The 26942-nt window shown below is 42.1% G+C and overlaps 1 protein-coding gene and 1 long non-coding RNA gene across 7 annotated transcripts in view; one reads left to right on the top strand and one right to left on the bottom strand.

Annotated features, from left to right (window-relative positions):
- Window positions 1-25136, bottom strand: part of LOC134358988 (uncharacterized) — a 38698-nt gene extending 13562 nt beyond the window's left edge. The window contains exon 1 of the long non-coding RNA XR_010020989.1: window positions 22211-25136. This is a non-coding gene — a long non-coding RNA (uncharacterized LOC134358988). The remainder of the gene's footprint in view (window positions 1-22210) is intronic.
- The window catches only part of blnk (B cell linker), a 205634-nt gene that overhangs the window by 45681 nt on the left and 133011 nt on the right, over window positions 1-26942 (top strand). For 2 of the 6 annotated variants that reach the window (XM_063071746.1, XM_063071744.1), the window contains exons 2-3: window positions 10525-10571; window positions 14033-14200. The exons of 2 other annotated variants lie outside the window; for them this stretch is intronic. In XM_063071746.1, coding sequence (XP_062927816.1) covers window positions 14187-14200 — 14 coding nt within the window. In that variant the 5' untranslated portion in view covers window positions 10525-10571; window positions 14033-14186. The remainder of the gene's footprint in view (window positions 1-10524; window positions 10572-14032; window positions 14201-26942) is intronic. 2 more of the 6 variants (XM_063071740.1, XM_063071741.1) reach the window with 1 other exon arrangement.

Raw genomic sequence — 26942 nt, 5'->3', positions numbered from 1 at the left:
GAAAGGGAATACAAGGAATGTTTGATGGTTCTGGGTCTGTACTCACTGGAATTTAGAAGGATGGCGGGGGGGGCGGAATCTCATTGAATGTTGAAAGGCCTAGACAGCATAGAGGTGGAAAGGATGTTTCCCATGGTGGGACAAGAGGGCACAGTCTGAGGATAGAGGGGTGTCCATTTAAAACAGAGATGTGGAGAAATTTCTTTAGCCAGAGGGTGGTGAATTGGTGGAATTTGTTACCGCAGGCAGCTACAGTGGCCAGGTCGTTGGGTGTATTTAAGGCAGAGATTGGCAGGTTCTTTATTGGGCGTGGCATTGACAATACAGGGAAAAGGCTGGGAGGTGAGGCTGAGGAGAGGAGAAAAGGATCAGCCATGATAGAAAAGCAGAGCAGACTCAAAGGGCTAAGTGGCCTAATTCTGCTCCTATGTCCTATGGTCTATATGAAATTAACAAGCTCGGCATGGGTGCAGGAAGCAGCACCAATTCAGACATCCAAAGGCTGAGGACCAGTGTAAACTTGAAATGGGATTGGAAATACTTCAGAAAATGTGTAGCTCAGCCGGTTAATGGTTGGGTTGAGTTGTTCTCTGATCTTGACAATTTATTTGCAAATGTTCCATCACTTGAGGAGACATTGTCAGTGCACTGTTAGTTGTGGTGTGTCCTCCGAATGAATGCTTGGCCTTTATCTACATATCAATCAGCAGATTGGTCGTCATTTCAGAAACTCAACTGTGATGTGGGGAGGAACTCTCCTTGCTGATCGGTTGTGTGTGGCGAACTCCTTGCATTGTGGTCTGGAACTTTGCCCATATTGGCTCATAAATAGGATTGAGGTTTACATGTTTGTTTGCAGAATTGTTCATGGAAAACCATGCTTTTAGGAATTCTCTTGCATGCCACGTGTCAGCTTGCGCCATGACTTTCACTGATGCCCAGTCGAATTTGTACCCTTCTCGATCTTCGGAGGGAGGGATGGGATGATTGGGGATTCTACGAGAGCTGGCCTATAGTAATGGACCAAATGGCCTCGTTCTGTGTCATAAGAAATTATACTTCACCCCGGACAAAATACAGACAGGCAATGTGAACAACAAATGAATTGTTTTCTTTATAATGCATACTTAGAGTAGCTACCTCTGATACCTGAAATCCTATGATCAGGAGTTGATCCTACAGAAGAATTTTGGATGTAAGCATGTGGTTATAACTCAGAGTACAACAGCTGCGAGCTTAATCCATACTTTATTCAAACTATGGCAACAATTTGCATTTAACCAGCTCCATTAACATTTTAAAATGTACCGTGGTATTTAACAGATATTATTAATTTGTAACATAATAAAATATGTTAGAATAATTTAATACCATGCCACGTAATGTTGGAAATGGAATGGAGCACAATAGGACTGTACAACTAGTTTACCGCAACTAAACAGGTACATTTGTAGGCAAGAAGAAATAATAGACAAATGATAAGAAAGTTCCGAATTCTAATGTCCCAGAAGTTCCAAAATGATGCTTCGAAGAATGTTTGTCTCCCGTTAAAAATGTACCTAAACTTTAAAATTGTCTAGACAATCAATTATTGTAGATCAGATTTTGTTCTTTCCCTCACTAGTAACTGTGCTTTGAAGCCTGTATAGGAAGAAAGTATACTGGAAGAACAAAGGACACAAAAATGAAATATTGTTGACCTTCAAACAATTGATTTATCACTCATACTTAAAACACACCAGTAGCTCCCATGTCAAAAGATGAGGCCAGGCATTTCCTAGAGAATTATGTATAAAGGAGGAAAAAACAGCAACACCTAATTTGCAGAGAAAGAGGAAAAAAAAACACACATCATGCAACCAATAGAAGCAAGCAACAGTACTGGGTCCATAGTCCCGAATCCCAGAGCACACAAAGTAGGCCCATGGCTTTGGTCCCTGCTCATCATACAACAGGGCAAATCGCTGCAAAGGTCACCTCAAACACAAGACACACAAAATACTGGAGGAACTTAGCAGGTCTTCCTTTCTCCTCAGCCTGGACATTTTTCTTCCTTAAATACACGTCCATGTATTTAGTTCAATTGACATCAATGCAATTGTGTTTCAACAGGGAGGAACAGGCAAGAGGTGACCACAGTACTACACCCCAGTGCAGTTCGAAATACCATAGTGTATTTTTGCTCTCAGTTAGCATCTGTCAATAGCAGAACCGTTACAATTAGACTCAACCCAGCCAAACCACTCTCAGACTTAAAAGCTCAAACTAAGTCACACACAAATGAATCTGGATATGTGTATGCGCACACAAGCAGATAGTTATACACACATACAACTGTGTGTATAACTACACACACATTCAAAATAATGCATAAACAATCACACACTAAAATGTCCATTGAAGGTTGATCTTCATGGTAATGTAATGACAGTTCCTCATAGAAAGCTGATCTTCATCGCCATCAATGCCATACTCCCCTTTCCCCTTTTCTTCAGGTTTCCAGATGTGAAGCATGAATTGGGCATCAATGATGTTCAACCTCTCTGTGGTGTACTGTGGGATGCTCCTGATCACTCAGGGTCATTGCATTCAGATCTCAAAGAACCACCAGCGTTTTCCATTCATCTTTCTGTTTGTAGTGTCACACTGCTTAATAGCCAGGAGCAGGGGAGGTTCAAAGAAATATAATCTGCAAGCACTCTATCTGCTTTCTGTGATAATATGTCACATGCACAAGAGATTGTAAAAGCTTTAAATGCTGTGCAGAACACAACAGATTTGCTGAGCCGATTTTGCTTGCTCTCCCGCAAGGTTTATTCCTCCCTCCTCAGTGCTGAGGCTGTGTGACTACGCTGGCTGCTACACGCTTTGTGTTGACCTTCGCAGCGATTTGCCTTGCTGTATAATGAACAGGGACCGAAGCCTCACAGGTGGATAGGGTAGTTAAGAAAGCTTATGGGGTGTTAGCTTTCATAAATCGAGGGATAGAGTTTAAGAGTCGCGATGTAATGATGCAGCTCTATAAAACTCTGGTTAGGCCACACTTGGAGTACTGTGTCCAGTTCTGGTCGCCTCACTATAGGAAGGATGTGGAAGCATTGGAAAGGGTACAGAGGAGATTTACCAGGATGCTGCCTGGTTTAGAGAGTATGGATTATGATCAGAGATTAAGGGAGCTAGGGCTTTACTCTTTGGAGAGAAGGAGGATGAGAGGAGACATGATAGAGGTGTACAAGATAATAAGAGGAATAGATAGAGTGGATAGCCAGCGCCTCTTCCCCAGGGCACCACTGCTCAATACGAAAGGACGTGGCTTTAAGGTAAGGGGTGGGAAGTTCAAGGGGGATATTAGAGGAAGGTTTTTTACTCATAGAGTGGTTGGTGTGTAGAATGCACTGCCTGAGTCAGTGGTGGAGGCAGATACACTAGTAAACTTTAAGAGACTACTAGACAGGTATATGGAGGAATTTAAGGTGGGGGGTTATATGGGAGGCAGGGTTTGAGGTTTGGCACAACATTGTGGGCCGAAGGGCCTGTACTGTGCTGTACTATTCTATGTTCTATGTTCAGACATCCCACCCTGCAAAAACTCATTTCAGGGAGGTAGCATCATCAATTTGTGGGAGACTCCCGGGAGAGGTGGGATGTCTGCAATAGAGTAGCTCCTTAGCAGCTGGCCAGCTAGTTTAAATAATGTTAGCTATGCTAATGAACGAATGACACCTGTTAAACTCACCTCAACATGTCTTTTACAGTCTTAACCCACCATGGGCAATAGAAAAGTCACTGTTACAAACAGTGCAGCGAGCAACACTGTCATTATTTTGACCCCTATTAGGCCGGGGTACACTTTAGTGTAGTCTGGGGTGATGCACGTTTTATATATTTTTTTGGAACACTCTGCCATGGCGCGCTCTCGCTCGCGATCTCTCTCTCTCTCTCGTGATTGCTCGCGCTCTCTCAAGCGCTCTCGCTTGCTTTCTCTCTCTCGCTCTCCTTCTCTCGCTCGCACAGCCTCGCTTGCTTTCTCTCTTGCTCTCTCGCTCGCTCACTCTCTCGCTCGCGCACTCGCTTGCCTTCGCTCTCGCCCTCTCTCGTCATCGCTCTCGCGCTCTCTCTTGCTTTTCTCTCGCTCGCTCTCAAAATAATTGATTTCCGTGATATTGTATATAATTTGCGGGCATCAGGGAGCCACTATTAATATGCAGGAGACTCCCAGAAGTTCCGGGAGAGGTGGGATGTCTGTATGTTCTATGGGCCTATTCTGTGTGCTCTGGGATTCAGGACTATGGACTCAGTACTGTTGCTTGCTTCTGTTGGTTGCATGATTTGTGTTTTTTTCTCTTTCTCTGCACATTCGGTGTTGCTGTTTTTTTTTTAATTGAGTTCTTTTTGGTTCCTTGCTTTGTAGCTGCTTGCAGACAGACAGATCTCAAAGTTGTGTAATTTATACAGTTTGATAAATGTACTTTGAATCCTTTGCATGAACTAAAACTGCTAAATTCTACTCAGTTCAAGATTTCCATTAAAAGTAACTTAATTGTTCTATAAATTACTGTCCTGGCCCTGGATTTTTCTATTGCAAAGTAGGATCAGTCAGAATCCTGTCAATCAGAATTTTAGCCACAAAGCTACTTCTTTTAAATTGATTTTTTTTAACCTCTGTGCAGCAAACTAACTTTCACTCAGGAAGAAATCAGTCATTCAAGACTTCTCAGTCATTGGTTTAACGTTGGTGCCTTAAATTTTAATGTAAATTTCTTATCAAGGTACATGTACGTCACCATATGCAACCCTGAGATTTGTTTTCTTGCAGGCATACTCAATACCCCAATAACTATAATAGAGTCGATGAAAGACGGTCGCCAAAAGGGTGGACAACCAGTGTGTAAAAGACAGCAAACTGTGCAAATATAAAAGAGAGAAAATAAACAAATATCAAGAACAGGGAATGAAGAGTCTTTGAAGTGAGTCCGGAGGTTGTGGGACCAGTTCAGTGATAGGGCGAATAAAGTTAAATCTCATTGCACTTCTCAGAACTTAAAGGGTCAAGGAATTTTGAAAGCCAAGTTTCAGTTTTCCAAAATGCCCCCAGTGCAGATAATTGGTGCTTCAATCAGCAAAAAATAAAAATGTTTATTTAGTTCTGTGTCTTATTTTAGTCTCAGTCTTTATAATAAAAATGTACTTCTAATTTTCATTTAGATGTCTATCTTATTTGATCATCACCTTGCTAAATTTAGTCTGTTAAAAGAACACAACATATTTGCGAGATGTGCTTATTGCAAGCAGCAAAATTACTAAATTCCACCCAGTTCAATATTCCATTGGAAGTAAATTATTTATTCTTTAAATTGCTATCCTGGCCTTGGATTTATTTGTTGCACAGTTGGATCTGCTGTGCATAAACATGAGATTCTGCAAGTGCTGAAAATCCAGAGCAACACACACACAAAATGCTGGAGGAACTCAGCAGGTCATGCAGCATCTATGGAAATGAATAAACAGTTGACATTTTGGGCTAAGACCCTTCATCAAGACTTGAAAGGAAGGGGAAAGAAGCCAGAACGAAAAGGGGGTGGGAGGGGAAGGAGTACAAGCTGGAAGGTGATAGGTGAAGCCAGATGGGTGGGGGAGCAGGGAAGAAGTAAGAAGCTGGGAGGTGATTGCTGGAAAAGGGCTGAAAAGGAAGGAATCTGATAGGAGAGTGGACCATGGGAAGGAGGAGGGATACAATAAGATATAGGAGCAAAATTAGGCCATTTGGCCCATTGAGTCTGCTCCACCACTCAATCATGGCTGAATCTTTTTCCCCTCCTCAGCCCACTCCCCGGCCTTACCCCCATAACCTTTGAAGCCATGTCCAATCAAGAACCTAACAAGCTCCACCTTAAGTACACCCATGACCTGTCCTCCACAGCTGCCGGTGGTAACAAGTTCCACAAACTCACCACCCTCTGGCGAGGGAAATTTCTCTGCATCTCTGTTTTAAATGGATGCCCCTTTATCCTGCAGCAGTGCCGTCTTGTCCTAGACTCCTCCACCGTGGGAAACATCCTTTTCGAATCTACTTTGTCTAGGCCTTTCAACAATCAAAAGATTTCAATGAGATTCCCCCTCATTCTTCTAAATTCCAGCGAATACAGACCCAGATCCATCAAAAGTTCCTCATATGATAACCCTTTCATTCCCAGAATCATCATTGTGAACCTCCTCTGAACCCTCTCCAATGCCAGCACATCTTTTGTTAGTTGAGGAGCCCAAAACCGTTCACAATACTCAAGGTGAGGCCTAACGAGTGCCTTATAAAGCCTCAGCATCGCATCCTGATCTTATATTCTAGACCTCTTGAAATGAATGCAAACGTGGCATTTGTCTTCCTCACCACCGACTCACCTGCAAGTTAACCTTTAGGGTGTTCTGCACAAGGACTCCCAAGTCCCTTTGCATCTCAGATTTTTGGATTTTTTTCCCGTTTAGAAAATAGTCTGCACATTCATTTCTACTACCAAGGTGCATGACCATGCATTTTCCATCACTGTGTTTCATTTGCTACTTTCTTGCCCATTTTCTCCTAAGCAGCCTAAGTCCTTCTGCAAGCTTCCTGTTTCCTCAACACAACCTGCCCCCTGTCAATTTTCATATCATCTACAAACCCAGCAACAAAGTCATCTATTCCATCATCTAAATCATTGATATACAGCTTAAATAGAAGTGGTCCCATCACTGACCCCTGCGGAACACCAACAGGTGTGGTGAAGAGGTAAGAGGCTAGAGTGAGGATTTGAAGAAGAAAATGGAGAGGGGAAAAATTTACTAGGCATGGACCATAGGACAACTGGAAGGAAGAGAGAGAGGTGACAGGCAGATGAGGAGGAGAAAAGACATAAGAAGGGAGCCAGAGCTGCTGATTTTATCTGGCAATCAATTTAAGAAGGACAAAAATAAGCCCTTCTGTTCAAACCATTTGAGTGCATTGAAAATAGTAATATGTTGGTAAGTTTATTTCTGTATTCAATTATTACATAACCTCACACTGCATTACATGTCCACAGAATTTGGTTTCCTTTCTAGGTACCTTAAAAACAGGAAGCGTAAGTTGAGAAAAGGACCTGTCATCGATCGGTTAGATGTCAATGTCTGAAAACTACAACGCTACTGATATCTCTTCTTAAATAGTTTTCCAACTCCACCTGGAATATCCTGTACTGACAGTCACCAGCTGCTCTCTGAAGCTGGACCACAATTTTGTGCACTATCCAGCAGTATGGACATTGAAGGCGGTGATGTTCCCATGAGTACACTGAGCTCGTCCTGGTGTTAGAGCTGATGGATTAGAGAGGTGTTATCAGAGTAGTTCAAAGGAATGAATGCATTTAGTAAATGAAACACAGTTCACCAATGGTGCCTCCTACCAATCAGCTAATGCTCTAATCATGCTAGTAGCTTTCTTGTAATACGATGGGCTCTTAACTTAGTAGGCAGCCTCATGTGTGGTACCTTGTCAAAGGCCTTCTAAAAATCCAAACATACAACATCCACTGTATCCCCTTTATCTCTCCTACTTGTGATCTCCTCAAAGAATTCCAGCAGGTTCACCGGCAAGATTTTCCCTGAAGGAATCCATGCTGACTTTGTCCTATCTTGTTCTGTGTCACCAAGTACTCCATAATCTCATTCTTAACAATTGACTCCAACATCTTGCCAACCACTGAGGTCAGGCTAACTGGTCTATAATTCCCTTCTGCTGCCTCCCTCCTTTCTTAAAGAGTGAAGTGACATTTGCAATTTTTCCAGTCCTTCAAAACCATGCCAGAGTCCAAATGATTCTTGAAAGATCATTACTAATGTCTCCACAACCTTTACCACTATCTCTTTTAGAACCCCAGGGTGCAATTCAGCTGGTCCTGTTGACGTATGTACCCTTAGGTCTTTTTGAGCACCTTCTCCCTTGTAATAGTAACTGCACTCACTTCTCTTCCCTCACACCCTTCAACATCTGGCACACTGCTGGTGTCTTCCACAGTGAAGATTGATGCAAAATGCTCAATTATTTCACCTGCCATCTCATTGTTCCCCATTATTATTCCTTCAGCCTCATTTTCTAGCGGTCCTATATCCACTCTTACCTCTTTTATTTTTTAGATACTTGAAAAAGCTTTTTTCTCTCTAACTTGATAATGTTTGCTAGTTTGCTTTCATATTTCATCTTTTCCCTCCTAATGATTCTTTTAGTTTTCTTTGTAGGTTTTTAAAAGCTTCTCAATCCTTTATCTTCCTGCTAATTTTTGCTTTATTGTATGCCTTCTCTTTTGCTCTAACATTAGCTTTGACTTCCCTTGTTAGCCACAGTTGTACTATTTTGCCATTTGAGTTTCTCTTTTTTTTTTGGAATACATCTATCCTGAACCTTCCTCATTTTTCCCAGAAACTCAAGCCATTGCTACTCTGCTGTCATCCCTGCCAGCATCTCCTACTAATTTACTTTGGCCAACTCCTCTCTCATACCACTGTAATTTCCTTCACTCCACTGAAGTACTGTATGAAAGACTTTACCTTCTGCATATCAAATTTCAAGTTGAACTCGATCGTATTGTGATTACTGTCTCCAAAGGGATCCTTTACTTTAAGTTCCCTAATGGCCTGGGGTTCATTAGTATAGCAGATCCCCTAGTAGGCTCAGTGACGAGCTGCTCTAAAAAGCCATCTTCTAGGTATTCAACAAATTCACTCTCCTGAGATCCATTACCAACCTGATTTTCCCAATTGACCTGAATGTTGAAATCCCCCTTGACTTTGTCCTTTTGATAATATTGTCCTTTTGACATGCCTTTTCTATTTCCCATTGTATTCAGCAGTCCATATCCCAGCCTGTATATAACTGCCATCAGTGTCCATTTACCGTTGCAGTTTCTTAACTCAACCCGCAAAGATTCAACATCTTCTGATCTTATATCACATTGTTCTAATGATTTGATGCTATTCTTTACCAGCAGAGCCACACCAACCCCTCTACATACCTTCCTATCCCTCTGATAGAACGTGTAACCTTGGACATTCAGCTCCCAACTACAACCATCCTTCAGACATGATTCAGCGTCGTACCTGACAATCTGTAATAGTGCTAGAAGATCATCCACCTTATTTCTTATACTCTGTGCATTGAGATCTAACACTTTTAGTACTGTATTTGCAACCTTTTTTGATTCTGCATCCCTAATGCACTGATACTCACTCCGCTGGGCTGCAATTTTGTCCTATCATCTGCCTGCCCTTCATAACAGTCTGACTGCACGCTATCTTTACATTTTTACCATCCATCCTATTCTGAGTCTCTTCACTCTGGTTCCCATCCCCTGCCAAATTAGTTTAAACACTTCCCAATGTGTTGGGCATGTGGCCAAGTGGTTAAGGCATTCGTCTAGTTATTTGAAGGTCAGTAGTTCAAGCCTCAGCTGTGGCAGCTTGTTTGTGTCCTTGAGCAAGGCACTTAATCACACATTGCTCTAGTCTGTGCGAGTGGCGCCCCACACAGACTTCCAATCTGCGCCTTGTAGGGCATGAAAATGCCCGACGCAGGCATTTGGTCTGAGTCGACGTTCTCTCCCCCCCCACCCCCCACCTTCCCAACAGCTCTAACAAACCAGCCCACAAGATATTGGTCCCTCTCGGGTTCAGGTGCAACGAGCTGAGGCAACAGGTGTGGTGAAGAGGTAAGAGGCTAGAGTGAGGATTTGAAGAAGAAAATGGAGAGGGGAAAAAATGTACTGGGCGTGGACCATGGGATGAATGGAAGGAAGAGAGGGAGGTGACAGGCAGATGAGGAGAAGAAAAGACATAAGAAGGGAGCCAGAGCTGCTGATTTTATCCGGCAATCAATTTAAGAAGGACAAAAATAAGCCCTTCTGTTCAAACTGTTTGAGTGCATTGAAAATAGTAATATGTTGGTAAGGTTATTTCTGTATTCAATTATGACATAACCTCAACATTGCATTACATGTCCGCAGAATTTGGTTTCCTTTCTAGGTACCTTAAAAACAGGAAGCGTAAGTATGAAAAGGGCCTGTCATCGATCTGTTAGATGTCAATGTCTGAAAACTACATCGCTACTGATATCTCTTCTTTAATAGTTTTCCAACTCCACCTGGAATATCCTGTACTGACAGACACCAGCTGCTCTCTGAAGTTGGACCACAATTTTGTGCACTATCCAGCAGTATGGACATTGAATGCGGTGATGTTCCCATGAGTACACTGAGCTCGTCCTGGTGTTAGAGCTGATGGGTTAGAGAGGTGTTATCAGAGTAGTTCAAAGGAATGAATGCATTTAGTAAATGAAACACAGTTCACCAATGGTGCCAGAAGTAGGTAGATATGTTGATGATTAAACCTTTTTAGTCTTCTATATTATGTGCCATTGTTATTTAATTATATTTGGTCTTGATGATAATGCAAGTTATAATGTTGTATCACATGTCATTAATGCACAAGATGTTGCATATAAATGCTGTTTTCCTTTTACAGAATTCATCTGATAGTCTCCACAACCGATTCAATGTAATAGACTACCCGTAAGTGGAATTTTGCTCTATCTTAATCTATATCATTATCTGCACTGTGCATTATCTATGGCAAGTAATGAGCACCTTGTTTCCTGTGAAGATTGATGATACTTCTTAAAGGCACAAGGTGGAACAGCTTCACTGATAGGTGGAGAACACTCGCTTAATGAGAGAATGAAGACTAACTTCTGTGGTGGAGTCATAGCTTACTGAGAAAGGGAAGTTTCCAAAGGCCTTTCAAATAGCATTGTGCACAGAGACAAAATTAAAACGTAACTGAAGCCAGACTCAACTCTATTCTAACCCACAACAGGCCTGAGTATTTATTATTCTTTCCTGAATTTTAACCATAATTATAACAGTCCCAGGCATACAATTTAATGATGATACAATAGTCTCTGAAGAGGAATGAAATTTTAAACTAATGCCTTAGATCATAAAGCCAAATGGCATCTTTTGAAGAAAATGCAATAAAACTATACAGATTATTCTGATCTGGATAAAATATTCATCTAGGGAACCAGTCACCTCCAAATATTTATCAAGAGTTACATACCTGACTCAAAGCTAATAAATATAGTCAGGAACTTTCAGGATTTGGGCAAGGTAGCCAGTTTCTTCTATGAAGGAGAATCAAAGAGTAGTTAGGCAGATCTATTATTGCAGTGAATTTTATCGGAGTGAATAAGTGGAAGCTGCTGACAAATACACACCTACGACCTGTTTTTCAGGTTTAGCCACTTAGGGCCTGAATCAGTGTGTTTGGCATTTAAAAAGGGGAGGTACATTGATCATGGAGGAAGGAACAAATGAGAATTAAGGAGGGCAAAATTCCTACAAGGTAAACAAGTGCTTAAGTATGCCAACTTCAGAATGTTGTTTTGAAATCGCGTGATAGTTTTGTAGTCTTTGGAAACTTGCTGTTTACAATTATGCTAAGTAATTCACCTTTTGTAGTACATGTATTCACTGTGGGTTTACATATGCCAGAACATTTTGTTTTGCTTCAATAGTGCCATTGAGCCTCAGAGTTTATCTTTTACCAATTTGCAGGGCCTTAATAGAGTGTCAGCCTTGTCTCTTGATTCAAGCAGCATTGTCACATGTTCCATCGTTAGCGATAGTAGATCAACGCCTCTCAGCTGTCCCGTGAAGATCTAATTTGCTTTATATGATATCAGAGACTGCTACTTATTCCTGGTGTCTATGTGTGCCTAATTTTTCCTTGGCTTTACTAGCAATGAATGGTCTATAAGGAATAGCAAGCTCAGAGCAAAATATGACCACGAGAGTTTTGCTCTGAGGTGTGTAGTTGTAGATGTGTGGAAAACAGGGCATCTCCCATTACTATCAATGCAGCCGTCACCGGCATCTCTTCCATTCATAGAACATAGAACAGTACAGCAGGGGAACATGCCCTTTAGTGCTGAACCAATTAAATTAATAATCAAATGGCCAATTAAACTAATGACTTCTGCCTACACAATTTCCATATCCTCCCATTATCCTTCCATTCATGATCCTGTCTAAAAGTCCCTATTGTTTTAGCCTCTACCAATACCCCAATCAGTGCATTCTAGGCACCCACTGAACTCTGTGGTGAAAAAACCTTGCCCCTCATATCTCCTTTGAAGTTACCCCAGCTCACCTTATATGCATACCCTCTGGTATTAGATATTTCAACCCTGGGAAAAGATACTCTCTTTCTATGCTTTTCAATCTTATAAACCTGTATCAGATTTTCCCTTAGCCTCCACCGCTCCAGAGAAAACAACCCAAGTTTGTTTGTCCTCTCATTATAGCATATGCACTCTAATCCAGGCAGCATCCTGGTAAACCTCTCCCGCACCCTCTCCAAATCCTTCACATCCTTCCTGTAATGGAGCAACCAAAACTGTACATAACAGTCCAGATGCAGTCTATCTAGAGTTTTATAAAGCTGCAACATAACTTCCTGACTTTTGAACTCAATGCCCCCTTTAATAAAGGGAGGCACCCCATGTATTGACTCTCCCTACTTAGGCCATGGTTTTACAAATGTTCATAAAAGCAAAAGAGCTGGTCATTGATTTCAGGAAATGGGGGCATTACACATGCTCCTGTCCTCATCAACGATACTGTAGTTGAGAGGCTAAGAGCTTGAGGTACCAAGGAGTGAACATCACTGGTCCAACCATGTAGACACCACAGTAAAGCAGCCAGCATAATGAGAAATCTCACTCTTCCCTTCTCCCATCAGAAAAATTATGCCAGAGACTGAAAGTTACATACCCCCAGGCTCCAGGACAGCTTCTGTCACAACTGTTTTTTTTACTGACTGATTCCCTAATATGATAAGATGGCCTCTTGACCTCTCTAACTACCCATTATAACCTTGAACATGGTTGTCTACCTGCACTGTACTTTCTCTGTACTGTAGCACTTGATTCTGCATTCTGTTACAATTGAGATGTTATGATGAATTGATCTATATTGCCAAATACAAGACAAGTGCTCACTTGTACCCCAGTCACATGTGACAATAATAAAACAGTTTACAAATTTACTTTTCCAGTGCCTGGACTCGGCAGCCACTACTCCATATTATTCTGTGTGAGTTTGGCCTCCAAAGAGCTGGATAGAAAGGGATAAGTTCTAATAGACACAAAGTTACACATGCTTCCAAGGTTGCACATTTCTGATTCTGTTAATAGTGAGGGCATAGAACATTGTCAGGACAACTTTGCTTTGCGACAGATGCTGTTAGAGAAAACAATGTCCTAAGATGTAAAACCTGTGTAGCAGATTTGAAAGAGAACCAACAGGAAATATTGTGTTTTTTCATTTGCATTTTTGCATTTTTTCTAGTTATTGTACTATATTTGGCTAATGTAAGCAAGAGACTCAAGGCTACAGACGCTGGAATCTGTTGCATAAAACAAAATGCTGGAGGAACTTGGTGGGTCAAGTAGAATCTATAGAAGGAAATGACCCATTGATTTTTTTTGGGTCAAACCCCCTCATGTAGACTGCAATTCCAGTCCAGGCCAAAGTATGAAAACTGTTTTCTCCCACTTTGGCCCTATATCCACTAGGAGGCATCAGAGATGAGAATGCAAGTGAATACTGTAGGTCATTTACTGGAAAAATCCAGATTAAGAAGGTAACGAGCAGACCCAGACGAAGAGTGTAGGGACACAGATTCTGTCCCCAAGCATCCTAAATTTTCATGTCGTAAACTCTAAAAGTACTTAAAACAATAGGGGAAATGTCATGATACAATCACCATGAAACTTCGTCAAATATTCTTTTAATGCCACACCCATAATTGTCAGCCTAAACCTCACTTCACCTGTAATCATTAACATAATCAACAAGGAAGTTCCAGGCACAGTCAGAGCACCAGTCTTGGTTGAGTACTGTTTTGAATTGATGTCAGAAGAAACCTTAAAGACTTTGATACCAGTGCTTTTGTTTTCTCTCTGCGACAGTACTGAATGCATGCCCTGTCAGATACTTTGCTAAAAGTTATTCCAACTTCCGTCTATTGGCTTTCCACAAGTGGATTTTGACTGGCAACTAGCACAGAGAGCCAGAGGCTCCTGAATTTTAGCAGCAGGCGTTCAAATAGCTGTCTGAAAAAGGATGAAAGGTGTAAGGTATGCATTGTTTCTCTGACTTTTTTTTAGTGTTTGAGTTAGTCGATGGCCTTCATGAAGCCATGCATTGAATAATGGATAACCTGTTACAACCATACAATCTGTTAGAATCAATTATGATATTTTAGAATTCAATAGTAGAAAGTGGAGACTAAAGTAATCTAAATTTCAAACAGCAGGTGAAATTATACAGTGTTGATTCAACATTTTTTCATCGCTGGAAGATTAGCCCATCTGTTTAACTGCTATTGATAAGTAGGTATGATCACTGTTCAGTTGGGTATTTCTTGGTTGTCGGTCTGGGGAAGAAGAAAACGGGACTTAGAGCAGTAGCAGTAAACAGCACAAGACAGGTCATTGGCGCATTGTGTTTTCTCTCTTCCCCCATAACTATCAGACCCAGAAAATTATAGATGCGGGAATCTGAACCAAAGCTATTAGAACTCAGCATGTCAAGTACATCCATGGAGGCAAAGAAATGGCTATGCTTCCTGTCAAGGCCAAGCATCAATCCGATGTAGGGTCTCAACCTGAAACATCAACCATCCTTTTGCCTCAACAAATACAGCTTAACCTGCTGAGTTCTTAGAAAGTGGAGATAAAGATTTTTTTTAAATGGCAAAATGAGGAACAAGACTAGAATGGCTGATTACTAATTAGTTAAAAATTATCCTGAGAGCAGTATTGTGCCTTTCTGGAAAACGATCTTTTGTTTCTTGAACTTATTTGAGTTTCAGTGGAATATCACAGCCCATGGTTAGTGAGGTCAGAGGAAGGACAGATTGGAAAAAATTAAAATGACGGGCCAATGAAAATGCAGGCTCATTGTTGAGGACTGAACAAAGCAGTTACCCAATTTTTGTTTGAATTTTCCAATGTAGATGAGAATACATTGGGAATACTAGGTGCAGTGCACTAAATCGGAAGAAGCATAAAAATAAATTTCTGCTTGGGTCACTGGACAACAGGACAGGAGGAGGAAAAAGGAGGAGGTGTTGCATCTGTAGGGTTTGCATGGGAGCGTGTAATGGTAAGGGAAGTAAAAATTGAAGGGGATGGAAGAGTGGATAAGGAAGTTGTTTCAGAATATTGGAAAGGCTGTGGAATGATAAATACATGGTGATGGCTACACATTGCAGGTTGACCAGTAAACACACACAAGGACAAATCTATCCGCATTGTGAATGTCGAGAGCAAAAGTGTGAGAAAATGGAACTGGCATTGGTCCTTTGAACCTTTCTGCTTTGGTAAAAAGGGAAATAACTGAAGAAAAAATGAAAGTTATTTCAGAAGTACTGCAGTGAATGACATATCAGCAGAGCTTCTACAGTAAATGTGCTGTCCAAAATCAGGTCAAAGCACCTAGAAATGCCAATGGAAGGGGCAATATAAGAGTTCCCAGGGCTATTAGAATAGGGATGGCACTAATCCCTTCTATCTATTATGGACATGAGAGGACATTATTGCTCTTGGTCCTGACATCTGAAGCAGTGAATTGGCCTCTCAACAATAACCAAACTGCGTACAACTGGTGGAGCAAGGTTGGGTGCAGGGCTCAGAACTGGAATAGGGTGTACAAGGAAAAAGAAGTAAATGTCAATACAAACCTGTATTATATTTCTGCTTTTTGGGTCTCAGCTTTCATAAAGCACAAGATGCTTCTTTGTACTAGCACTCGATGGAGACAGACAATTCAAACACTAAGCACTCGATACTCCTATGTTATTAGCAAGCAGGGCAATGAGCAGTTCACCTTCATTTATTCAAACTTCATTAAAATTAAACCTAAGCTTTAAGAATATAATTGTCACAATGCAAGAATGAACATTCGGACTGAATGAAAAAAAATCTGAGCAGAATTTCTATGGAGTTTCAGGCATACCTGCATTAATTTGACAAAAGATCAGAAGTGCTTTTGTTTTCAAGACGCAGAGATCTTTAATCCAGGGATTTTACAGTCATTTTATTGAAATTAAAGTGGTTGTCAGGAAAAACCTCAGAAACAGCTGTCCCACCACAGCCCCTTAAACTCCCAGACACTGCAGGTGTACGCTTGCTGTATTAAAATACCATTATCCACACTTGGTTTCTGAGGCTGTTAGGCACGATTGAATAAGCGCTAGCCATGGTTACTCAAAACAACATTTGTTTCATTGCACAAACAGTGTAATACATCTCATTTTTGTGCAGAGTTAATTTCATTAAAGGAAGGTTAAATAGAGTTTAAGAATCCAGTAATTTGATGATGAAAGTTAATCAGATTAATTCACCAAAGCTATCACGTGAGGTCAATGGTAGAAGTAAAGTAGTTAACAATAAGGTGTGCAGCTATCACAGGGAAGAAGTATTATATACAAAGGGGTGAAAAGCTGTTGCCGTACTTGATAAATTGAATTATAGTTAGGTTACGACAAATATCATCATTATTGTCCAGATGTTCGTCATGACAGTAGAGATTAGTTTAGTTCCAGCAAGATCTACAAATGTCCACATGTTCTGAGGACTCCCTGTGAAAACCTCTTGTGTTAATATTATTCCACAGCATGCATTTAATTGTCAACGTGAACTTTAAGGAGACATAAAGCTCTATCTGTGGGGCTCAGTTGGTTTGCCTGGACTATGTGAAAGATGGTCAACCCCCCAGCCAAATCTACCATAGAAATATGCAACTGAAGATAGAAAAGCACTCGTTCAGAGCTCTGCAATCACAAGCTGAAGTATGCCTACACCATAAGGTCATAAGACAGAGGAGCAGAATTAGTCCAACAAGTCTGCTCCACCGTTCAATCATGGCGGGGTTTATTTTCCTTCTCAGTCTTATTCTCCTACCTTCTCCCCGTAACCTTTGACACCCTTACTAATCGACCACATGTCAACCTCAGCCTTAAATCTACCCAACAACTTGGCCTCTACAGCCGCCTGCGGCAATGAATTCCACAGATTCTCCACTCCGTGGCTAAAGAACTTCCTCCTCATCTGTTTTAAAGGGACATCTTTCTATACTGAGGCTATGCCTTCTGTCCTAGATTCTCCCACTATTGGAAACATTATCTCCATGTTCTTTATCTAGGTTTTTCAATATTCAGTAATTTTCAATAAGAAACCCCCCACCCATTCTTCTAAAATCTAGTGAGTTCAGGCCTAAAGGCATCAAATTCCAGGGATTATTCTTGTGAACCTCCTCTAGACCCTCTTCTATGCCAGCAAATTCTTTCCTATGTATGGAGCCCAAAGCTGATCACAATACTCTAAACGTAGTTTGCATTTCCGATTTCTGAATTCGCCCCCCCATTTAGTAAACAGTCTATGCCTCGTGGTGGAGGGAGTACATTCAGATTGGAGGATTGTGACTAGTGGTGTCCCACAAGGATCTGTTCTGGGACCTCTAATTTTCGTGATTTTTGTTAACAACCTGGATGTGGGGGTAGAAGGGTGGGTTGGCAAGTTTGCAGATGACACAAAGGTTGGTGGTGTTGTAGATAGTGTAGAGGATTGGCAAAGATTTCAGAGAGACATTGATAGGATGCAGAAGTGGGCTGAGAAGTGACAGATGGAGTTCAACCCGGAGAAGTGTGAGGCGGTACACTTTGGAAGGACAAACTCCAAGGCAGAGTACAAAGTAAATGGCAGGATACTTGGTAGTGTGGAGGAGTAGAGGGATCTGGGGGTTCATGTCCACAGATCCCTGAAAGTTGCCTCACAGGTGGATAGGGTAGTTAAGAAAGCTTATGGGTTGTTAGCTTTCATAAGCTGAGGGATAGAGTTTAAGAGTCGCGATGTAATGATGCAGCTCTATAAAACTCTGGTTAGGCCACACTTGGAGTACTTGTCCAGTTCTGGTCGCCTCACTATAGGAAGGATATGGAAGCATTGGAAAGGGTACAGAGGAGATTTACCAGGATGCTGCCTGGTTTAGAGAGTATGCATTATGATCAGAGTTTAAGGGAGCTAGGGCTTTACTCTTTGGAGAGAAGGAGGATGAGAGGAGACATGATAGAGGTGTACAAGATAATAAGAGGAATAGATAGAGTGGATAGCCAGCGCCTCTTCCCCAGGGCACCACTGCTCAATACAGGAGGACATGGCTTTAAGGTAAGGGTGGGAAGTTCAAGGGGGATATTAGAGGAAGGTTTTTTACTCAGAGAGTGATTGGTGTGTGGAATGCACTGCCTGAGTCAGTGGTGGAGGCAGATACACTAGTGAAGTTTAAGAGACTACTAGACAGGTATATGGAGGAATTTAAGGTGGGGGTTATATGGGAGGCAGGGTTTGAGGGTCGGCACAACATTGTGGGCCGAAGGGCCTGTACTGTGCTGTACTATTCTATGTTCTATGTTTATTCCTTCTACCAAAATGCATAACCATACACTAGCCTGCACTGTACTCCATCTGCCACTTCTTTACCGATTCTCGTAATCTGTTCCAGTCCTTCTGCAAACTCCCTGCTTCCCCAACACTATTTTCCTCTCCACTTTTCTTTGTACCATCCACAAACTTGGCTACAAAGCCATCAATTCTGTCATCCAGATCATTAACACATCCCATAGAGAATAGTGGAACAAGTACGAACCCTTGCAGAACACTAACCAAAACAGGCCCCCTTTTTCCCATTCCATGCCTTCCATGAGCCAGCTAATCTTCTGTCCATGCTAGTATCTTCCCCATAATACCATGGGCTCCTATCTTGTTTAGCAGCCTTATGTGCAGCGACCATCCACCAACTCCTCCCATGGCTTTATATAACCCTGACTGAGGGGCTAAGGAGGTGGTACACCTTGCCGAAGGGTGATCTTCAGGCTAGCAGAGGGAAGTAGCATCTTAAACCTCCTTTGGCAGAGGCGTATCTCCACCCTGCAACCCAACTCAGAAAGGCACACTGCAAAATTTGGCGTTTAAGTTACTTATAGGCTAAAATCAAAAGGTGGCCAATTTTAGGATTTAGAATTGAGGATTCAGCAGCCAGAAGTTCAGGAAAAAATGAGCAGTAACATAAGAATGGTGTTGCAGAGTACAAGGCAAAACACAATTCACTGAAACCATGAGTGAACTTTGAGGAAGCAAAACATTTCGGAGTTGAGAAAATAATCAGACATGGTTTCGAATCATCTTGGGGGATAGAGTCTGTTCAGTGTTTGGATCCAAAGGGAATGATAGATGTGGAGAGAGGTGATTCTTCAAAATCTTCATAATTATTTAGCAGGAAGCTCAGTTCAACTAATACATGTGGTATGGGCAAACTTATAGGATTTTGAAAGTAAAATTCTATATGATCATTTTCTGCATTTTAGTTTTAGTGGTGATCACTTATCATGCTGTTGTGTGTATCCAATAAAATATAGCTTGTGAGTCAGCACTAATAGATGGTTTCATTCTAGTACTGTTTTTTCTTCATGAAAGACAAGTATCTGAATTAAACTTGATTGTTGTCTCTAGGCAGTCTTCAGGATTGAGAGTGATCAACTTCCATTGTTGGACCTTATCGAATGCCTTCCAAAGATCTGAATGTACTACATCCAATGGTCTCTACTAGTCACATCCTTAAAGAACTCTAGCAGATTATCGAAGCGTGGTTTTCTTTTCATTAAACTGTTGTTTCTGCTCGATCCTATTATTCTTCTCAAGGAGACTTGGTATTATAATTTCCCAGTCATTGATGTTACGATTACAGATTCAGCTGTTCCCTGATATTCCTCTTTCTTATTTCTTAAATGTGCAGTCGCATCTGTCAAAGCATCTGAAGTCCAGGGCTACAATGTCATTGTAATGTTCAGGTCTGTCACTGCTGAGACTAACTATGGGGATCTTGCCGTTCCAGGTCCTAGACTTCATTTCATCAAGTTAGGCTATCTTTTAAAATGGGTAGCTGATCACACCAGGCATCACAGGGCCAGGTCTTGCGCTAGCAGTGAAAGGGTTCAAGGTCACTGGAGACCTGCGCTGCTGCATGGGTGTTAATTCTCTCACACAGTTTGGCACATATAGGCACAACTTGGCACTTGTTCACTTGCACGCACAAATTAGGGCTTGGGTTCAGAAGCCGCATCTTCTCCCTCCCTCTTCTACCACTGTGAGATGCGTGGGTACCTGCCGGCCTTGTCCATCCTCGTGTGAAATGTCAGTATCTGATCACATTCTTCCATTCTAATGTAATTCTAATTAGCTGTGGTAAATTTCAAGTATAAATCAGGAGAATACTTTCTTTTTATAATAAAATACAGTCAAGTTCCTCATTTGACAACTCTCATAAACAGCAAGAGTTTATAATCGGTAGTGATGGTTGGATGCACAAATAAATAACATGATGTGTTGATAAACCATGGTGCAAACAAGCTAAAATACACTTTGTTTCCTAACTTGTACCTTTCGCAGGCAAAGTTTAGGACAATGTTGCCAAGTAGATGATTTAGCCATTAAGGTGTCAAACATTCTGCTAATTTGATTTGTCAATGTTGTGTTGCCTGACTGTTACTTCCAATTTCCTACAAACAGTGTGTGATGGATCTTTAGAAAATGCCGTACTACCAATAACCTGTTCTGTTTTGACTTGGTATGTAAGTAAATAGATTGATAACCTTGTAAGTAAATAGACTGAATGGAACAAAGTGCTGGGATAGAGACCTGTGACTCACAATGTATGTGGCGTAGATTAGAAATAACAGTGTCTGCATTAAAGGTTCCACACTAGGACGTTACTGACGAACGCTTTTGTGCTTTGATGATCATGACGTACCTGATCACTGCATTACATAAAGTTGCAGTGTCTTTATAAAACAGGATAATTATTTAAAATTATTCAAATCCTTTGAAACAGTCCAAAGATATCGGAAACGTAGGATTTTTAAATGTCCTTTGACAGCATAAGGCTTTCGAATCCACCACTTGATGTGCAGTTTGGGCAGACTAGCCATGCCATTTATTGAAATTAAACAGGAAACTGTATTTTTTAACTTATTCATTGTTTGGGATCTGAGCATTGGTGGCATAGCCAGCCTTTATGGTCCATCCTTAAATGCTATTGAATGCGTTGACAGGCCGTTTTGGGGACAATTTAAGTGTCAACCATATTAGAAGTTGTTAAAATCCAGCTATGACATATTACACAGAGCCTTTCTACTTGACATAAATAGGACTAATCAGAGACTGGCAGGAAAGTCAAGAGTTCTATTCCGCCAGATATCAAGCATCTGCCATTTGGAACAGAAAGTTGACAATTAACTTTGGTATTGCCTCGAAATATTAGTGGTTTAGAAATCATTTTGTACCTAAATCTCTTGCTAACCAGTGGGCCTGCTTTGTAGCTTTATGGATCTGATTGTGATCATGCACACCTCCATGTTATTCCCATTACCACACTAACTGCAGACCCACAGGTCCAAACAAGTACATCAGGTCACTAACTGCAGCCGTCCAAAAACCTCCTGCTGTCAAAAGTCATAGAACTTCTCAAATGTGTTTGATGTCTGAGCTGTTCGAATGTATTGGAATAATTTTTTTAAATGAATGCAATAAGACCCTAAGGCATAGGAGCAGAATTAGGCCATTCAGCCCATTGAGTCTGCTCTGCCATTTCATCATGGCTGATCCTGGATCCCACTCAACATCATACACCTGCCATCTCACCATATCCTTTGATGCTCTGACCAATCAGGAAATGATCAACTTCTGCCTTAAATATACCCACGGATTTGACCTCCACCACAGTCTGTGGCAGAGCATTCCACAGATTCACTACTCGCTAAAAAAATTCCTCCTTACCTCTGTTCCAAAAGGTCACCTAGCAATTCTGAGGCTGTGCCCTCTAGTTCTAGATACCCCCACCATAGAAAACATCCTCTCCATATCCACCCTATCTATCTAGTGCTTACAATATCCAGTAGGTTTCAATGAGGCCCCCACGCCTTCTTCTAAATTTCAGTGAGTACAGGCCCAAATATACTTCAGACATATGTTACACGATATAACTTAAAAGCACTACAATTAGTAAAAATGAAAGAGAAAATGAATATCTACCTGTACTTCAGAGTCCAGATCAATGTTGCTATTTAGATGGATGCTTGGAATGAACCAGCTAAGGTATGATATAAAGCTGAAGGCTAGGACTTAAAATGACTCCAGCCCCTCAGCTCAGCAAGACTGAACTTCACCCCTGCCTCACTGGTCACCGCAGCTCTGACATCTCATGATGTGTTGCATTACACCTGTGGAAGTCTGAGAAGATTAATCTATGAAGAGGACTCCCCTTTGGTGCTCTACTGAACAGGGCCAGTGCTGTTTTGCAATTGCAGTGTAAGTGAAGGAAGAAAGTATCAGGGCAGGGATAACAAGGAGTTGACGTGGCCAAAGGCAATTGGTCATGAGTCAGCGGTATCATGGGAAGTGGTGTCAGCTGTGGGAATACAACAGGCACTTTGATCAGGGAAAGGTGCAATTAAGCTGGAAAGTGTGCAGAGATTAACAAGGACATTGCTGAGATTGGAGAAACTGAGTTGCAGAGAGAGATACATGATTGTTTAATATCATTTCCTGTACACAAATGTAAGGAGAATGAAATAATTGTTACTCCGAATCTGATGCAGCACAAAAAAACACACAAAAGATATAGAACAGGTAATAATTGTTTTAAATCACACAATAAATATAAATACATAAGATAGCGATTATACATTGATTGTCCATAAAGTGACAATGCGTGGCACATAAGGTGACTGACAGGAAATAGTAAAGTAGTGATGGAGTTGGTGGGTGAAGCTGTTGATCAGCCTTACTGCTTTGAGTCTGGGGCTGGTGTAGATGCTATTTAGCCTCCTCCCTTATGGGAGTGGGACAAACAGTCCATGAGCAGGGTGCGTGGGATCCTTTATGATGTTACTGGGTTTTTCTCCAGCACCTTTCTGTAGATTTGCCCTTGATGGGGGCTAGGCTGGTATCAGTGATAACGTTGGACCGTTTTGACTACCCGTCATAAAGCCTTCCTGTCCGCCACAGTGCAGTTTCCATACCAAGCAGTGATGTAGGTTTGTTAGGATGCTCTCCACTGCACATCTGCAGAATGACATGAGTATGGATGTGCAAACTCCAGCTCGGTTCAACCTCCTCAGAAAGCAGAGGTGTGGGTCAGCTTTCTTGACCGTGTAGGATGTGTTCTGAGAGTGTGTGAGATGTGCACTCTCAGGAGTTTGAAACTGCTTGCAATTTCCACTGCTGTGCCGCCGATGGAAGGAGAGGTCGAATAGATTCAAACTCTTTTCATTGGATTGTAGGAGAATGGGAGGTCACCTTAGGGAGGCATGTAAAGTCATGAGGGACATAAGGAGGGAGACTGCACAGCATTTTCCCCCAAAGTTGGGGAATTAAGAATTAGAGGTCATAGGCTTAATGTGAGCAGGGAGAGAATGAATAGGAACTTGCAAAGTAACTTCATTCAGAGGGTGTTCAATGTATAGAATGAGCTGCCGGATGAAGTGTTTGGGCCAAGTTCATTAAAAACATTTAAAAGGTACGTGGACAGGTACAAAGATGGATATGGGCCAAACCCAGGCAAATGGAATGAGCTTAGATGAGAATCTTGTTTCAGCTTGAACCAGATGAGCTGAAGAGCCTGTTTCTTGCTGTGCTTCTCTCTGTCTCCATGAGGAGGGGAATTTCAGGGATTGATGGAAGGGACATTTAGAAAAGACAATGCCCAATCCTTTGATAACAAAAGGGCCATCAGAGAAAGAGACATTGTGGGTTAGGACATCAAGGAATGGGTTATTGCGAAGGGGATTTTGAAGGAAGGGAAATCAGTGGCTAGAGGATGTGGGAAGGAAAGTCAGGGATTTGTACTGGTGATCAAACTGAGTGAAGTATGAACAAGTAGGAATTGTGAAACACATAATCAGAAGACCTGAACAAAATCAAGAGGAGTTGAGGGAAAGGACTGAGTGCTTCAGAAAAATTCTGAGAGGAACTACATGATGAAACGTCAGTAGCTTGGACTCCATGCCGTGGTCTGAGATGGTCCAAGACCCTGTAACTAACACAGAGGAGCCTCTGCTCTACAGGAAACACCTGCTTCTGTGTGACTTCCCCTTGCTATTCACAAATTAATTTGGATTCTGAGATAAATTTCAAAACATACTTTGTGTGCAACTTAGTGTCACTGTCTACACTCACTCGTCCGAGTGTGTGCGCACACACTTGCACAGCTTCCCTTGTGGTGAGGGTCTGGAACAAAGTGTCCAAGCTAAACAACCTGCAGAATTGTTAGTATGTTACACAGAGTGTGATGCTGCGAGAAAGGAGTTTTCACCCACACGTTTTGTTTTTTATATTTGAGCCTTTACTCCAAGATTCTGTCAATAAACTAACACCAACAGTTTGCCCTTCTTCGGACATTTCTTGTGCATCTCTGGTATCTATAAATTTTCTTTGTAGAAAATAAGTGGTAAGTTGGTTAATTTTTGTCCCAGGTACTATGGAAAAACTTGTCTTGCGTACAGTTCATTCAGATCAGTTGATTACAACAGTGTATTGAGGTGGTTCAAGGTAAAACAATAACAATGCAGAATAAAGTGCTACAGTTGTACTGAGTGCAGTGCAGCTGGAGAATGAGGCGCAAAAGGTAAATTGTGATGTCTTATCGTAGTAGAGGACCATTTGTTAATTCTATAAGTGACTTGAAGCTGTCAATCCTCTCAACCTCAACAGTGTTGATATAAACAGCAGTATGTGCACTGCTGCCCCCAACCCCCACCCCCCAAAAAAGAAGATGACTAGCTCTTTTGTTTTGCTGCCATTGAGAAAAAGTTTGTAATCATGACATTCCTTCACTTGGCTCCCTACCGCCTTCCTGTATTCCAACACACCACTACGGTGGAGTCTTCTGCCAACCTGGAAATGGAGCTTGACAGTATCAGGCCTTGCAGTTGAGGCTATATAGGGAGTAGGAGAAGGCATTGAGGCAGTAACCTAATGGAGAAACAGCATTGAGAATAATCATTACTCCCTAACCCTACTGGTTGTCATGTAACACACATCAAAGTTGCTGGTGAACGCAGCAGGCCAGGCAGCATCTGTAGGGAGAGGTGCAGTCAACGTTTCAGGCCGAGACCCTTCGTCAGGACTAACTGAAGGAAGAGTGATTAAGGGATTTGAAAGTTGGAGGGGGAGGGGGAGATCCAAAATGATAGGAGAAGACAGGAGGGGGAGGGATAGAGCCAAGAGCTGGACAGGTGATAGGCAAAAGGGGATACGAGAGGATCATGGGACAGGAGGTCCGGGAAGAAAGACAAGGAGGGGGGGGGACAGGACCCAGAGGATGGGCAAGAGGTATATTCAGAGGGACAGAGGGAGAAAAAGGAGAGTGAGAGAAAGAATGTGTGCATAAAAATAAGTAGCAGATGGGGTACGAGGGGGAGGTGGTGCCTTAGCGGAAGTTAGAGAAGTCGATGTTCATGCCGTCAGGTTGGAGGCTACCCAGATGGAATATAAGGTGTTGTTCCTTCAACCTGAGTGTGCCTCCTCTACTGTAAAGATGAAGCCACAGTCAGGTTGAAGGAACAACACCTTATATTCCATCTGGGTAGCCTCCAACCTGACGGCATGAACATCGACTTCTCTAACTTCCGCTAAGGCCCCACCTCCCCCTCGTACCCCATCTGCTACTTATTTTTATGCACACATTCTTTCTCTCACTCTCCTTTTTCTCCCTCTGTCCCTCTGAATATACCTCTTGCCCATCCTCTGGGTCCCGTCCCCCCCCTCCTTGTCTTTCTTCCCGGACCTCCTGTCCCATGATCCTCTCGTATCCCCTTTTGCCTATCACCTGTCCAGCTCTTGGCTCTGTCCCTCCCCCTCCTGTCTTCTCCTATCATTTTGGATCTCCCCCTCCCCCTCCAACTTTCAAATCCCTTACTCACTCTTCCTTCAGTTAGTCCTGACGAAGGGTCTCGGCCTGAAACATCGACTGCACCTCTTCCTACAGATGCTGCTTGGCCTACTGCGTTCACCAGCAACTTTGATGTGTGTTGCTTGAATTTCCAGCATCTGCAGAATTCCTGTTGTCTGGTTGTCATGTGTTGGTCAGGAAGTCAGAGATCCAGTTGCAAAGAGAGATGTTGAGTCCCAGGCCTAGGAATTTGGAGATGAGCTTGTTTGAATTTAGAATATAAAAAGCAGAGCTGTGGTCTATAAACAATATCTGATGTAGGTGGCGTTTGCTGTGCAGATGGTCTAGAAATGTGTTTGGCCTGGAAGATGGCATTTACCATACACCTGTTCCAGTGATAGGAAAATTGCGGTTGGAGAAGCAACACCTTATAGTCTGTCTGGGTGGTCTCCAACCTGACAGCATGAACATCGATTTCTCGAACTCCTAGTAATACCCGCCCCCACCCCTTCACCGTTCCCCATTCCCTTTTCCCTCTCTCACCTTATCTCCTTACCTGCCCATCACCTCCCTCTAGTGCTCCTCTCCCTTTTCATTTTTCCATGGCCTTCTGTCATCTTCTCTCAGGCTCCCCCTTCTCCAACCCTGTATCTCTTTCACCAATCAACTTCCCAGCCCTTTACATCACCTCTTCTCCCTTCCGGTTTCACCTATCACCTCGTGTTTCTTTCTCCCCTCCCCCTACCATCTAACTCTGACTCCTCATCATTTTTTTCTCCACTCCTGATGAAGGCCGTCAGCCTGAAACATCAGCTGTACTCTTTTTCCATAGATGCTGCCTGGCCTGCTGAGTTCCTCCACCATTTTGTGTGT

Source organism: Mobula hypostoma, chromosome 19 (assembly GCF_963921235.1).
Source record: "Mobula hypostoma chromosome 19, sMobHyp1.1, whole genome shotgun sequence".
NCBI lineage: Eukaryota > Metazoa > Chordata > Chondrichthyes > Myliobatiformes > Myliobatidae > Mobula > Mobula hypostoma.
This window is presented reverse-complemented; position numbering and strand designations above follow the sequence as displayed.